At 43.3% G+C, this 14,943-nt stretch overlaps 1 protein-coding gene across 6 annotated transcripts; it reads right to left on the minus strand.

Moving 5' to 3' along the window:
• Positions 1-1,343: 1,343 nt before the first annotated feature.
• Positions 1,344-14,734, minus strand: LOC306754713 (membrane cofactor protein-like). 6 transcript variants are annotated; one of them, XM_079238770.1, is made up of 12 exons: positions 14,626-14,734; positions 13,750-13,841; positions 13,448-13,636; positions 13,195-13,291; positions 12,946-13,019; positions 12,687-12,866; positions 12,414-12,599; positions 11,932-12,012; positions 9,540-9,584; positions 6,749-6,800; positions 3,074-3,134; positions 1,344-2,483 (listed from the first exon to the last, which is right to left on the minus strand). In XM_079238770.1, exons 2-12 carry the CDS (start codon positions 13,805-13,807, stop codon positions 2,475-2,477), a joined length of 1,032 nt encoding a protein of 343 aa, XP_079094896.1. In that variant the 5' UTR covers positions 13,808-13,841; positions 14,626-14,734; the 3' UTR covers positions 1,344-2,474. The 6 variants fall into 6 exon arrangements, with proteins under 6 accessions (XP_079094896.1, XP_079094898.1, XP_079094897.1 ...); XM_079238772.1 differs by lacking the exon at positions 11,932-12,012; XM_079238771.1 differs by lacking the exon at positions 3,074-3,134.
• Between the last annotated feature and the right edge of the window lie 209 nt (positions 14,735-14,943).

The raw sequence follows: 14,943 nt of genomic DNA on the forward strand, positions 1-14,943 counted from the left end.
TCATTAAATTTAAGGAGTCACTCTTTACGTTACAGATCAACTCACTGACCACATCACACACAAACACACAGGTAAAATTAGGTTTCAGCCATATATACCACAGGCAGGGAGTAACAGCTAAGTTAACAAAACAACGTAGACGTGCACTCACTTGCCATGGAAAAGACAGTAAAGCCCCTTCATGTTGCCTGACTGTAGCTTCTGTACGTTACTGAGAAGACTGCGGCAGCGCTGAGGGTTGAATGGAGTCAGAGCTCCATCTAGTGGACAAAGGCTGCAACGACATCATCCTGCCCAACCCAACACTGAACAGCATTTACTGTGAAATGAGAAATTAAGAAACTGATCAGCAAAATTACAGCTGATGATGATTATTTATAAAAAAAAAAATAATAAAAAAAAGTAATAAAGGGCTGATAATATTTTGGTCAGGCTCTAGTTAATAACTTTTTAAGTGCATGACTAAACACATTAAAGGCTAAAAACACATGCTAAAATTACCTGTAAAATATGTGTGATTTTAGAAAGAGCCCTGAAACCTGACATTTTCCTGAAAATTCAATGTATATTAAAAAAAAAAAAAAAAAAAAAAAAAAAAAAAAAAGACGACAAAATAATTTATTTCAAATCTTCTGTCACAAATAGACAGGCAATTCAAAGCTTACTTCAACATGACCAATAGGGTTTTCTGTCTTTAATGGAATGAAGAAATATTTCTTATATAGAAGAGACACTTTTCACCCTCACTCCTCATTCACCTCCACATGACAGAACCTCCCCAATGGATGTCGATGTTGTTAGTTGACTTGCAGTGAAGAAGGTATTGTCACTTCACGTAACTTTGAGGACAGCGTTTTGCCTTTCTCCTTCTTTGTTCACTTTGTAGCATCGCTGTGGGATAGTTCCTTTTCATTTTCTTTTTTTTTCTTGCCTCTTCGCGCTGTTTGTTGTCATATGGTTTCTGGTCTTCCTTCTGGTGCTAAACAAAGCACTGTTCAACACATCAGGACAAAAACTAAATGAATCAGATGAATCTTTATAAATTTGCCTTTAGTGCACAAGTTCATGTCTCTAAACGGGAAGCAGAAGGAATCACAGCTTTTATTGTGAACCTGTCAGATGATGAAGAGTAGCGACATCGTCTGTAGAACTTGATGTTTAATAAAACTCTGCTTTAGGGAAATATGGATTTCAACCCGCTAGATGCATGAATCATCATGTGGTGACCTGTTAGCATGAACAATTCGTTCTACACGGTGAGTTTTACAACTCAGATGAAATGCAGCACATTTTTGCAAACATGCACGTGAGGAAAAACTGCAAACAAAACCGCTTTCTTTTTTCAACTCTTTATTTCATTAGCCGATTACAAAAAAAGCAAAACTAAGTCTTGAAAAATTCAAAACAATAAAGAGCATCATTTTCTAACAGATTTTTTTTTTTTTATCAATAAATTAAATTCTAGGCAAGTGCAACATTTTCAAAGATACATTTCAATACATCTGCGACTACAGTCAGCGCTTGTGTCCAATTACTCTGAATATACCACTGCAAGTAGTCGACGAAAACCAAACGGTCGCTGCTGAGACAATTTTACATTAATTCTATCGTTAAAACCAAAAGGAACTTTTTCCTGTGATTTGTAACTTAAACGGTTGAAATGACACCAAACAGGCTTTGTGGATAATTAGGTTGTTATGCTTTGCCTCTAGCGAAGCCTCATTTAGCAAAGCAGCCCCAGCAGTTGGGTAGAAATGCGATTCACACACAGACACACAAAAAACACAAAACATGGTCACTTCTTGGCTTTCCGTAGTAAGGCTTTACGATGTGCCTTCAGCTCAGACACGATGCTAAGGACAGCTTCCAGTTTGATCTGTACGACTGGTTTATCGGCCAACAGCCTCAGCTGAACATACAAAACGCGTTTCCTTTCCAAACACAGTGCACATATACGTAATAATTATCAGGTTTCCACCATGTTGCTTTAAGCATCAATCTCAAACAACTAAAATAGGTTGGGTTTTTTTTATTGCATTTATTCCAAATGACTGACAGCGGAGTCATTAAAACATTCAGATTTGACTTGCTTTGGAAAGCCTCTATAACTGGACCGAAGCTCGGCTGTGCTCGGTGCTTCAGTGCAAACATTTTAAAATCAGTTTGGAGCTCGGCGGTGCGTAGAAAGGAGAAACTCAAGCAGGAAGTGGTTATAAGATAGCATGTAGTTGATTGGTTGTCAATGACTTCAGATATTATCAATATACGTGTAAAATACTTAAAGCATCAGCAAAGCATCGAGTCCGATCGGCCGAGTTGTCTCGAGTTCCAGACAGCCAATCAGGAGCGATTTTCCATCGGAGGGGGGTGAAAAAAGAAAAAATCCACTTCTCATCTTGTAGATTTGGACATCGCTCCAGGGATATCCTTCCTAACTCGATGTCACATTCAGTAGTTATGGAACAGTAGGACGGTTATGCTTGCTGTGGACAAAAAAACAGACATTTACCAACAATCCAACTTTTCCATGGAGGGTAACAAACCTCTCAGGCCTGTAAACGAGCGGAGAAGTTAATATGAAGGTTTCTCAGAGAAGCCAGCTTCCCAGAAGGTCAGACAACAGCTGAGGGGTTTTGCAAATGATGGATTAAAATGAAAATAACCAAGCAGCCACAACATTAAAACCACTCTCAGGTCGATAGTGCTCGACTTGTTCCGGTCTACGGCGGACGCTGCGCTCACCGGCTCTGCCCTCAGCGGCGTGCCGATGACGCCGCACTGCAAAAGCTGCTCATGGACTCAACTCTGTTTGTTCAGCTTCCAAACTCCACGGATCCGAATCAGATTAAAGCCCCCCCACCCCCAAGCTGCAAACATGAGGAGCAGCAGCAGCTTTGGCAGCACTAACAGTGAACTTCTGAAATCTTGGGAAAGTGGTTTTAAAGTTGCAGCAGCTCTGTGTGTGTAATGAACATGCATGATGAAGCCTTATGAGAAAAGTATCTGCCTGCACTGGCACATCATTACATTGCTTTCTTTGAACAAAATGGTGCTTATGGATCCATCTTCTTACCGCAAGAGCTAAATCCTCTCCATCTTTAGCAGTCGCTTTGTCAGTATTGTCTCCATGAGAGCTGCAACCAAGTAATGACCCGTCAACATCACTGCTCAGGTATGACAAGATGGCCTGACAACACTTTATCCCCGTGAGACTTAAGGTACCAAAAACCCCCAAACCTCCACACACACACACACACACATATATATTTATATACACACAAAAAGGTCACCTCACATTTAAGCAGGTTAAGCCCAAACATCCAAAAACCACTAACTATACAAAGAGAACACCACAAACACACACATTAGCCCTGCCTGCAGCCATCTGCAGCCGCTGCTGATAAATACAAGTTTGTTTTGTAACAACAGAAACTAAAAGATGAGCCGTTGTAACATGGACAAAGACACAAACGGACCGTAACACACTTGGAGAGCTGCACGTCAGCAGAAAGACCAATTACTTATTCCATTAATCATCATTGTGTTGTTAGATGAATTTGAAGATACATCTGCAGGAGGACGTGACTACGCACTACAAACATGATCTTCAGATTGGTTGATCACCTTAAATCATAGGTTGGCAACTCCAACCTGGACCCCCCCCCCCCCCCCCCCGACCCTGCAGGTTTTAGATGTTTTTACAACAGATTCAAACTGTCTTACTGTGCAGAACTTAGCATCCATTTGGTTTGAATCTATCTCATGAAAACATCCAAAACCTGCAGGACAGGGACGCCAAAAGGCCGCAGTTGCACCGTTTTTGTTTGATATTATGGGCTCAGTAAGACTAATTCAAACAAAGAGGGATAAAAGTTGAGACGCACCATCAAAAGCAACTCTCCTATACAGTTCACACACTGATCTGACTCCACGGGAAATGACACAGTTCCTGCTCTGAATGAAGCCATCACACTTCCTTATTTCAGGGAATTTTACCAGGTGGGAAGTTCCAACGAGCAAACAGGGGAGGGGATGAAATCCTCTTTCAACATTTGGTTTTAACATAAAACAATAAACTTCACATAAAATGTGGTCTAATTTGCATCAAACTGTTTTATCGTTCAGCGAGTGTAGCCCTGTCCCTGCTCAAACACACCCGACTCCAATAAAAATGGATCCAACAGCTTGGTTTCCAGTTCCGCCCATTCATTTTGAAGTGTGTTGAAACAGGAAAACATGTAAAGCAGGGGGTGGGCAACTCTGGGCATTGAGGGCTGCAGCCTTCCAAGTGCTGGGGGTTTCCCTGCTGCAACACACCTGACTCAGATCGATGGCTGGTCAGCAGACCTGCGCATAGTTTGACTTCACGCCCGGCACTAGTCTGCTAATTAAGTCCGATGGGTATCAGGACGTGTTGAAGCAGGGAAACACCCAGCACATGCAGGACTGCTGCCCTCCAGGATTGGAGCCGCCCAGCCCCGATCTAAAGCCTGCAGGAAACCTGGAGAACCAAATCAACCAGATTTAAGGTGTAAAAATCATGCACAAGATTATGGAAACACACACACTTTGATGCTGTGCTACAGAACATAAACGCCTTATGAATATTAGTATGATGGAAATAAGCCGCAGTCGACCAACTAATCAGTTAACGGAGCAGCTTAATGATGATGTTTTTTATCTGTTGCTGGGTTTGAACCAGATGAAAATACATTTGTAGCACCAGAAACTCTGTGTTACGACGATCACTTCCCAGACGACTCCGTTCTGCATCGCCACGTGGCCTCAAGACAAATGCACTGCTTATGTTAGCTTTCCTGTTGCCAACTGTAAAAAAAAACAAAAAAAACCAACAAAAAAAAAAAAACCTTTTTCCTTTCCAGTCAGAGTAACTTCTTCCCCCCGACCTGCAAATCAAACCACTGTCCCCACATTATAAGCTGATAAAAGAGACTTTAGATACTAAGTTGATCTTGACAACATCTTTTCTCGTTATTTGAAAACCACCTGCTTTGCATCCGTTTGGTTGCTTAAAAGGATGTGAAAATGGAGGTGGGTTTTTTTTTGTATTGAAACAGTGAAGTAAAACATTTCTAAACGCAGGCTTTACATTACAGGACACAAAAGAAAAAACCAGAAGCAGTGTGAGAAACCAAACCCGCCCATTACTGCCAAGGAAAAAAAAGGGTAAGTTGCAGAAAGGACTTGGGGGGGGGGGGGGGGCACTGCCAAAATCTGAGAGCTTCACATTAAACTAGGAAGGACAAGATAATAAAGACGGGTCCATCGGTCTACAGAGACAAAGATAATGTCTTCATTTAGAAAGATGGGCTGACAACATGGCAGGACAGTTTAAGTTTGCAAAGTTGCGTCTGAATAAACTGCAAGAGTCCTGCAGCAACGTTTTTGGACAGACAAGAGCCAAGTGCAGCCATTTGGCCACAAGGTACGGTGTGGTGTTTAGGGAACAAACAACACCTACTTCCTGTTCGGTACAGCGGTAGATTGAGACGCCGCCAAACGTTGTGGCCTCTCGTTTGACTATGGCCTGTCCAAACTGTGCCATGTAGCAGCACAAAAACATACAAACATAAAGGCAAAGGGGGGAAAAAAAGTTATGGGGAGGCGGCTTAAAAGCCTGTGAGGCGAGGAGACCGATCTTGTCGTACATCACCGGGGCTGAAAGCATCATGAGATGATTTACGTTATGTCTTCTGCTTCTGATTTTATGGTTTTGTTAAACCGACAGCAGCATGGTGCAGTAGGTCCTGTTTAACAGAACAAGTCCGTCTCCAGTTCTTACTGCGCTAAACAACAGTGTGCCAAAATTTCCAACACTTTGTTTAAACTTCAGGCAGGGCTTCCTCACAACATCCTCCTTAACAATCACACAGCTGAATGGCCTCCTTTCTGCAACACTTTCAACATAAAGTGCCTTTCTGTTCTGCTAGTCATGGGTAAGTCAGCGCGGTTAGAATCCACTAAAAGCCTTGCGTGCTCAGGAAGGTGGGGCATTAAGTGGGAAAAACGACTCATAACTTACAGATAAATTATGTTCAAGAGGCTCTGATTTTCAGTGGAAAATCTCCTCCCTTCAATCTGAAACCTTCTTCCTCCCAAAAAGAAAAACAAAACAAAATAAAAGCATGACTCTTGCAACACAAAGAAGGACAAAGTGCTACAGCAGGTAATCCTGATCGGGTCAGGCCAGGTAGAAGATTAACAAAGTATTTTTGCAGTCCAGATAGTTTAAAAAGGCATCCTGACCCAGATTAACTTAATCTAACCCAGAAACTAAACAGTGTTTAGTCAGCTCACTGTATGGACCTTTCCAGGCTCCAGCTTGGTGGAAGGTTGGGTTTAAGTATTACTGTTTTTATTACATCATTATCTATGATATCAGGCTCCAGGAAATATCTTCAAAATGATCTCAAAATAATGATCATAAAAAAGCTCTGATTAAACAGTTGTTTACTGCATACTTAATCATGTATAATTTACCCACAGCGCTGTATAGGAGAGTGCTTTATATGACAACGTCTGAACTGACAGGAACATTAGCCAGGAGGGCCTAAAATATAATAAATAAAATGTAGAAGACATCAACATGCAGCAGGCAGGAAGCTCGGACAGAAAGAAGATGTGCAGCTCAGCACCGTTAAAAACCAAAGAGACAAACAGGAGACGGAGAAAACATAAACAAAGTGATTTCAGGAGTTAGTCTGCAGAGCTAAATAAAACCATTTACCCTTTCTTTTTCTTGAAGATGACTGCAGCGATGATGCCGCCAACTACCAAGACTAATTTCATGAGGAAAAAAAGAAAAAACAACAACAAAAAACAAGAGATGTTTGATGTTGGTGGTGATTTAAAAATGATGAGTGGCCAAAAGGCAAACATCTGCTGTAGGATGACATTTAAGCCCTTTTCACTCCAGGTAGCCAAAAAAAAAAAAAAAAAAAAAAAAAAAAAAAAAAAGCTTACTGCTTCAATTTTTTTATTTTAAAACAAAAAGGTTTTGTTTGTTTATTTTAACAGACGCCTGCAAACGACAACATACTCCAGCCTGATGCTTCAGCGGTCCGTGGCGTCATGTTTTGCAGCCATGCTACAGTATCATTCTACTGTCTAATATCGCATCGCGGTGGAAAGTTATGTAGGGAAAAAAATGTTAGCGGTGCCAAATTTGGCATCATCTCAGCAGAAATGCTGATTTTAGACGTGTAGATGACTCGTCACCGCGATGAGCCATCCATCCATCCATCCATCTTCTGCCGCTTATCCGGGGTCGGGTCGCGGGGGCAGCAGTCTAAGCAGGGAAGCCCAGACTTCCCTCTCCCCAGCCACATTTGCCAACTCTGCGGGGGGGATCCCGAGGCGTTCCCAGGCCAGCCGAGAGATGTAATCCCTCCAGCGTGTCCTGGGTCTTCCCCGGGGTCTCCTCCCCGAGGGACGTGCCTGGAACACCTCACCAGGGAGGCGTCCAGGAGGCATCCTGACCAGATGCCCGAGCCACCTCAACTGGTTCCTCTCGATGCAAAGGAGCAGCGGCTCTACTCTGATCTCCTCCCGGATGACTGAGCTCCTCACCCTATCTCTAAGGGAGAGCCCGGCCACCCTGCGGAGGAAACTCATTTCAGCCGCCTGTATACGAGATCTCGTTCTTTCGGTCACGACCCACAGCTCATGACCATAGGTGAGGGTAGGAACGTAGATCGACTGATAAATCGAGAGCTTCGCCTTCTGGCTCAGCTCCTTCTTCACCACGACAGACCGGCGCAGAGTCCGCATTACTGCAGACGCCGCACCGATCCGTCTGTTGATCTCACGCTCCATCCTTCCCTCACTCGTGAACAAGACCCCGAGATATTTAAACTCCTCCACTTGAGGCAGGACCTGACTCCCGACCCGGAGAGGGCAATCCACCCTATTCCGGCTGAAGACCATGGTCTCAGATTTGGAGGTGCTGATTCTCATCCCAGCCGCTTCACACTCGGCCGCGAATCGCTCAAGCGAGAGCTGGAGATCACGACCAGATGAAGCCAACAGGACCATGTCATCCGCAAAAAGCAGGGACCCAATCCTGAGGCCACCAAGCCGGATCCCCTCAACACCTCGGCTGCGCCTAGAAATTCTGTCCATATAAGTTATGAACAGAATCGGCGATAAAGGGCAGCCTTGGCGGAGTCCAACCCTCACCGGAAACGAATCCGACTTACTACCGGCAATGCGGACCAAGCTCTGACACCTGTCGTACAGGGACTGGACAGCTCGTACAAGGGGGTCCGGTATCCCATACTCCCGGAGTACCCCCCACAGGAGCCCTGCGGGACACGGTCGAATGCCTTCTCCAGGTCCACAAAGCACATGTAGACTGGTTGGGCAAACTCCCATGCCCCCCCCAGGACCCCAAAGAGGGTATAGAGCTGGTCCACTGTTCCGCGACCAGGACGAAAACCACACTGCTCCTCCTCAATCCGGGATTCGACTATCCGGCGGACCCTCCTCTCCAGGACCCCAGTCTGCAAATCCAGCGGTACTGCCCCCGATGTCCACGCGATGCTGCAGAGGCGTGTCAGCCAGGACAGCCCCACAGCATCCAGAGCCTTAAGGAACTCCGGGCGGATCTCATCCACCCCTGGGGCCTTGCCGCCAAGGAGCTTTTTGACCACCTCAGCGACTTCAGCCCCAGAGATAGGAGAGTCCACCCCTGAGTCCACCAGCTCTGCTCCCTCATGGGAAGACGTGTTGGTAGGATTGAGGAGGTCTTCGAAGTATTCCCTCCACCGACCCACAACGTCCCGAGCTGAGGTCAGCAGCTCCCCACCTCCACTGTACACAGTGTTGATGACCGCGATAAGCCAAGTCTCCAAAAGTCGCTTCATCCTCTCTGAGATTCGTTAAACCACTAGCGACGCCGTTTAAAATGAGTTTGAGCCGGCCGGCATCGATGACCAGAGACCAGCTAAAAACATTCCATCTTCCTTGTTCATGAAGATTCTGATGTTATTTACTTTATTAATGTTAAACCAATCTACTTTCTTTAGTTTTCAGTACAGATGCTTTAAAACTGCAGTCCTGACAAAGAAGCGTTTTTTATCATACTGCCCGTAATAACAGATTTTCATTCTTCTATTTGGAGACTTCTAACTTCGCTACGTTCACGGGATCAGTGACACAACAAACTAAGTTTGATTTGTTTGGTCTTCTGTAGAATAAAAACGTTAGACAGCGATAAGTCGGGTTACTTACACCGATGGACTACTTGGAGTGTTAAGAGGTTAAAACTGTTAACTTGCAACTCAGGATGAGTTAACAAAAACACTGCAATTCAGGAATCATTTCATTCTGGAAACAAGACAAATTCATCTATTAAAATATCTGAATTTGTCTTTTTTTCCCACGTATTTGTTCACCCAAATAAGAATATTACAGCCTCTCAGGTGCTTCGTGATTCATCGGCCATAACAACCTTATTGGGGTCAACTTCATGTCTGTACATTGTAGATGTGTTACTCCAAGAGAACAGCGATACTCACCAACAGCGGTGATACCTAACCCAATCCCGACGGAGTTGGAACCACCTGTGGAAAAACGATAAATGAGAAAGAAGGAAAAAGAGGAACATTAACATGATTTTGTTTGTTGTAGGTGGTGGTGGTGATGGTGGTCCATCAGGTACGTGGTCAAAATTCTTCACAGAGACAAATAATGAAAATATTAGAAGAAAAAAAAAGTACATTTATATTTTCTCTTCCAACAACGAAACATCAGTAGTGTTATGATCAAACACTGGCGGGTTATGCAGCGATCAGGCATGAAAACCTGGAAGCGGTGAGACATATGGCTGATGTGTTAGCAGTTAATATGGCGACAGTCCACCTTGTGCTTTCAGGTTAATCAACAGGTAAACCTGTTGTATAGGTGTGTACAGTATCAGCCACGCCAGGGAAATAAATACCTGGCAGGTCAAGGTACAATACAGTCCTCTGGATTCACGCCGGCAGACAACATTGGTATTGTTACAGCTGCCGAGATCATCTTACGGAAGAGATATTTCAGAGTGCGAGGCGGAGAGTCGTTCGACAGAAGAGACATTAGAGTCAAAACGTGAGCGATCCGGTTTCAGTTTGAGAGAGATTTTCCCCAAAAAGAGGCAAAAACCACCAGAGAATTTAGAGGGATCAGTTCTGAACATGCCGGTCTTTGGCTGGAGGAAACCGAAGTACCCGAAGGGAACCCGCACAAACGAGTAGAAGATGCGAACTGCACACAGAAAGGCCAGTGTTCGAACCATTCCCCGGCCGAGGCTCGAACCTGTGACCTTCTTGCTGTGAGAAGACCAAGTTGCTTCTTTTTTACTGGGTTGCTCGCTCGTTTCTGTCGCCAGATCTGGCAGCACTGGTCCACACGGTATTATTTCCACAGATCAGTTCCAGCAGGCAATGCCGGCCGACATGGTGCGGCATCTTTACCCGCTCGGGGAAGCAAACCAAAGAAACATTCAATAATTAATCAAATAAAACTGCCGGTTAGCGCACAAATTTAGCATCCCCATCCAGAAATACATTTATTCACAAAGTAAAAATTCCTTGTGACTGGTTAGTTTGTGAATAAATGTTTTAAGCATTTCTGGAAGGAAATACTTTCATGTAACGGCGCCACGCAGCTGGCCACCGTGGATCTATGGCAGGGGTCACCAACTCCGGTCCTGAAGGGCTACCTTCCTGCAGGTTTTAGTGTTTTCCAGGTACAACACACCTGACCCAAACCAATGGCTCATTAACAGGCAGGTGCAGAAGAGGACAACAAGTTCTTGGAGAACCTTTTCACTTGGATCAAATGTGTTGTACCAGGGAAACACTAAAACCTGCAGGATGGTAGCCCTCAAGGACTGGAGTTGGTGACCCCTGATCTATGGGGACTCCACGGCCGCAACTCCATAACCAACCGTATGGCGACACCGCAAGATAATACATCCAGCTTATGAGTTAGAAAGAAAGAAATACCTGCGGATGGACAGTATTTTCTTAAACATTTTAGACTCCACACACACTGAGCTTGTTGGTTGTAGATGAAGTTTAACTAGGCTCTAGATGTGGGGCAGCAGATTACTACTGCTACTGCTGCTGTGCTTCTGGAGGAGGCAATGCAGGTTCATGAAGACATGTTGAGATTCATGTAAAACGACTTAAATCTCAGCATGACGGTAAAAATACCATGGCTGAGTCAGAGCGGAGGGGAAACGCTGGGTAGACATCTTTCAGAAGAGGCCTCATATCCTGACTTATAAAACGCCTTACTTGGACTATATGAACAGAAAGCAACGCTATAAAAAGGCTTTCTTGTGTCATCGATTGGGTTAGTAATGGGAACAAAACCTGAGTCATCTATTGCTTTTTCAACAAAGAAGCACCCTTTCCTAAAGTACCACTACCACCAAGCACCAAACTCCCACTTTGGGTTAAAAGCTACAGCTGCGTCTTTGCATGTTTAACTCAGCCTGTCAGCGATGACTGTGCCAAACAGCAGTCAGAGAAAGCCAGACGCCCAACACTTACTTGTGTACATGGAGTAGCTTCACTGCAAGCGAGGCTGCAGGTTTGCTGCTGTAAAGTATGAGCTGTGATGTCAACAAACAAACTCCTCTTTGTTGATGATCATGCTGACTGGTGCGCACAACACTGCTTTTGCTCGCAGGTTTCACAAGATTATCCTTTGATGTCGACTTTGCTGGCTAGTTTCCTGTTTTCATAGCAACATAACGTGAGCTTATCGTAACGTGAGGTTAGCTGGGAATGCATAGGAGCCCTCTGCTTAGTGACAAAGCTAAAACAGCCTCATGCACTGCTCCTCCATACAGCCTGAGGCACTTCCAGGCTATCATTTCCACAATTTGAAGATAAGCAACAGCCCTGATCTGGACTGTACCTGATGGTTTCTTTGTGCCAGGAGAAGTAGTGGTGGTAGCTTTAGTTGTGGTAGTAGTAGCTTTAGGTGTGGGGGACACTTCTGCAATAACAAAATATGTTGTTAGGTATGTTTGAAGTAAGGAAAGAGTAGAAGCAAGCGCCCTTGATTTTTTTTCTCCCAACTTTAGTCTTTTTCAGAAGCAGCAGAAGCGTTTTCATAAAAACCAAAAACGCAAAACTCAGACATGACTGATTTTAACCTCACCGTAAAATATTTCTTTGTGCTTCATCTTTCATGTATTTAATAAATCTCACATGTTTTAAACTATCTATTTTGGAACAAAATGTAACCAAATGACAAATAATACACATTTAAAGCAGATTAAGAGTTAGTGGAATTTTTTAAAGCAACTTTCTGATTCACTTTTCAATCAAAGTTGTGACCAGAGATGCTACACAGCATTAACCTGACCCGACCAGAGGGAAGTAATGATTGTTTACCACTTTTAATGCATTTTGGAACTCCAGGTGACCACTGACTGTTAATGTTACATGTCAGGCTGGGTGATCCTTCCATGTCATATCCGCTTTTACACTTATACGTCACAGTGGCCTTGTGTCCATGTGGAGGTCGGGAACCCTCAACAAATTCACCATTTGGAATATCTGGATCTTTACAATCAACCCCTGCAAGCATGAAAAAAAAGAAGTGCTGAGGCAGCAGTGGTAAATGTTGAAGGTGAGGTTGAAATGTATACATTTTTAATCACTTACGAACACATTTTGGAGGACTGGGGCTGAAATTCTCATCCTTTGAACAGGTTAACTGGTCTGTTCCATTGAGTGTAAATCCTGCATCACATCTGTATGTTACAACACTCCCAAAATTATAGGATTCTTCCGTAGGACTGAAATGCCCATTTGCAACCTCTGCTGGTGTCAGACATTTCACCACTGCAAAACAGAGATCAGAGACTTGAAACAGATAAAGTCTTTACTAATGTGCAACATGCAAACACAGATGATGACAAACCTTCACACACTGGCGGCCTGCCAATCCAGCCCTGGTCTCCACAACTTAACTCTGGATTTCCAATCATTTTGTAACTGGTCAGAAGAATAAAAACATTAAAATAGAGCACCACCCCACTTCTTTTGTTTATTTAAAAAAATGAAAATTGAAAAAAAAAACCCACAAAAACAAAAAAAAAAAAAAACACAAAACAGTTTCCTGATGAATTTTCTAAACATGAAATGTAAGAGTTATCTATGCATTACAAACCCGTTGTTACAAGTGACCTTAGCTTTGTCACCAAACTCGTTCCCCTCATAGTCTATACGTCCATTTGACACTTCTGGAATTGTACCACAAGTCTTCTCTGAAACAAAACAAATTTCAGGATTAAAACCACCTCTCATAAATTACCAGACAATGTGTTCACCTGACAGTTTTCATAATATTACCCATTTAAATATGCAAATATCGCTGCTATGGAATGAAAAATCTTAATATGTAATTAAGTGATCATATTTACTTTCGCATGTCATCAGAATAGGACTCCAGTTGCCAGCTGTACAGGTAATTTTTCTCGACCCTCCTGCAGGTGTGTATCCAACAACACATTTCAACTGAATTTGGGTTGCATCTGGGAATGTGTCTTTAAGGATGTCTTCATCACTCAAACTCATGTTGGGTCCTAGTTTAGGCTTAGTGCAGTCTTGAGCTGTCACAGAAATGTTGAAGAAAGGGGTTAAAGAGAAATATGAGCTGATGGGAGCACTGAATGTATGATGATCAAGACTAAACGGCGCATGCTCAGTTTTAACCTGCGCTCACCTTGAGCAAGAAAAGCAAAGCCAAGACTGCCCAGCAGAAACAAGGCAGAGACAGCCATGGCGGGATCTGATATGTTCCTCTGACAATCTTCTCTGGAAAAGGCAAAAGGGGGAAGGCAAGGACACAACAATGATGATAAGAATGAAGTTATTGCTACAAAACATAATAATTAACAACAACATTGTCTGGCAAGCGCCACAGAGCAGATATAAGCTAAGATTAACTAAATAAACCACCAGTTGTTGAGCTTCAGGCACGATACAAAGTCAGTATACCGCCTAAAACATTAAAGATTGGCAGATTGTTGTTGTTATTGTCATATATTTCCCAAACATCCCGACACACTCCATGCTAAATCAGTCTGCTTTAGCCTTTTCATTAAACTAAGGGCTTCGTTTGACAACATAAACCCATCAATGTTTTGGGCTGCATGTTCAGGGACACAGGATCCTAAAAAAAATGTTTTGAAAGTAAAATTTCTGTGATTATAAACTCGTTTCACATTTTCCTTCTTCCGCCCCTTTACCACTGTCTCCTGTGCGCATGCGTCACATAAAATACGGCGTGACAATCCAGGATTGCTTTCACTTTATCTGACCTGAATAAACGAGTAGATCATTCAAAGGGGAGATATATACATTAACTAAATGAAAGTGACTATGTCATTCTGTTGAGAAAAAAAAAAAAAAAAAAAAACAAGTTAAAATTCTAGAAACAGCAGCTACCGCGGTGAGCTAGCTGAAACATTAGCTAACAGGAAACCATAACAGCGCTCGTGTAGAAAAATGTCCACCAGATGTCATGATAATGTGTGATATTCGTTGTCTTGTCGGTTAAATCTAACCGTAAAGTCAGCGGGAACAGACATGGACTTACCGGACTTGTCGACAAAACGCGAAGAAGCACAATGGTGGAAAAACTTGGGTGAGCTTTAATGTCTTTTACTGCTTCTCGGAAGTGGGCGTGACCAAAGATCAACATGACGTCATCATGAATGTGAGCTGATGAGCCATAGACATAGTACCTACATAGACGCCGCATCGAATCACGCTGTCTAAACGAGCCGACGTCTCAACGCGCCGCCATCTTGGATGGGTCTCCCATGCTCCTCCAATGCATTTATTTGTAAGGTGTAGGCCCAACCACAACAATAAAGTAAAAAAATGTTACCTGATTTTTCTCAGAGTTTGGTTT

This window comes from Telmatherina bonti, assembly GCF_933228915.1.
Source record: "Telmatherina bonti genome assembly, chromosome: 4".
In the NCBI taxonomy this organism is placed as follows: Eukaryota; Metazoa; Chordata; class Actinopteri; order Atheriniformes; family Telmatherinidae; genus Telmatherina; species Telmatherina bonti.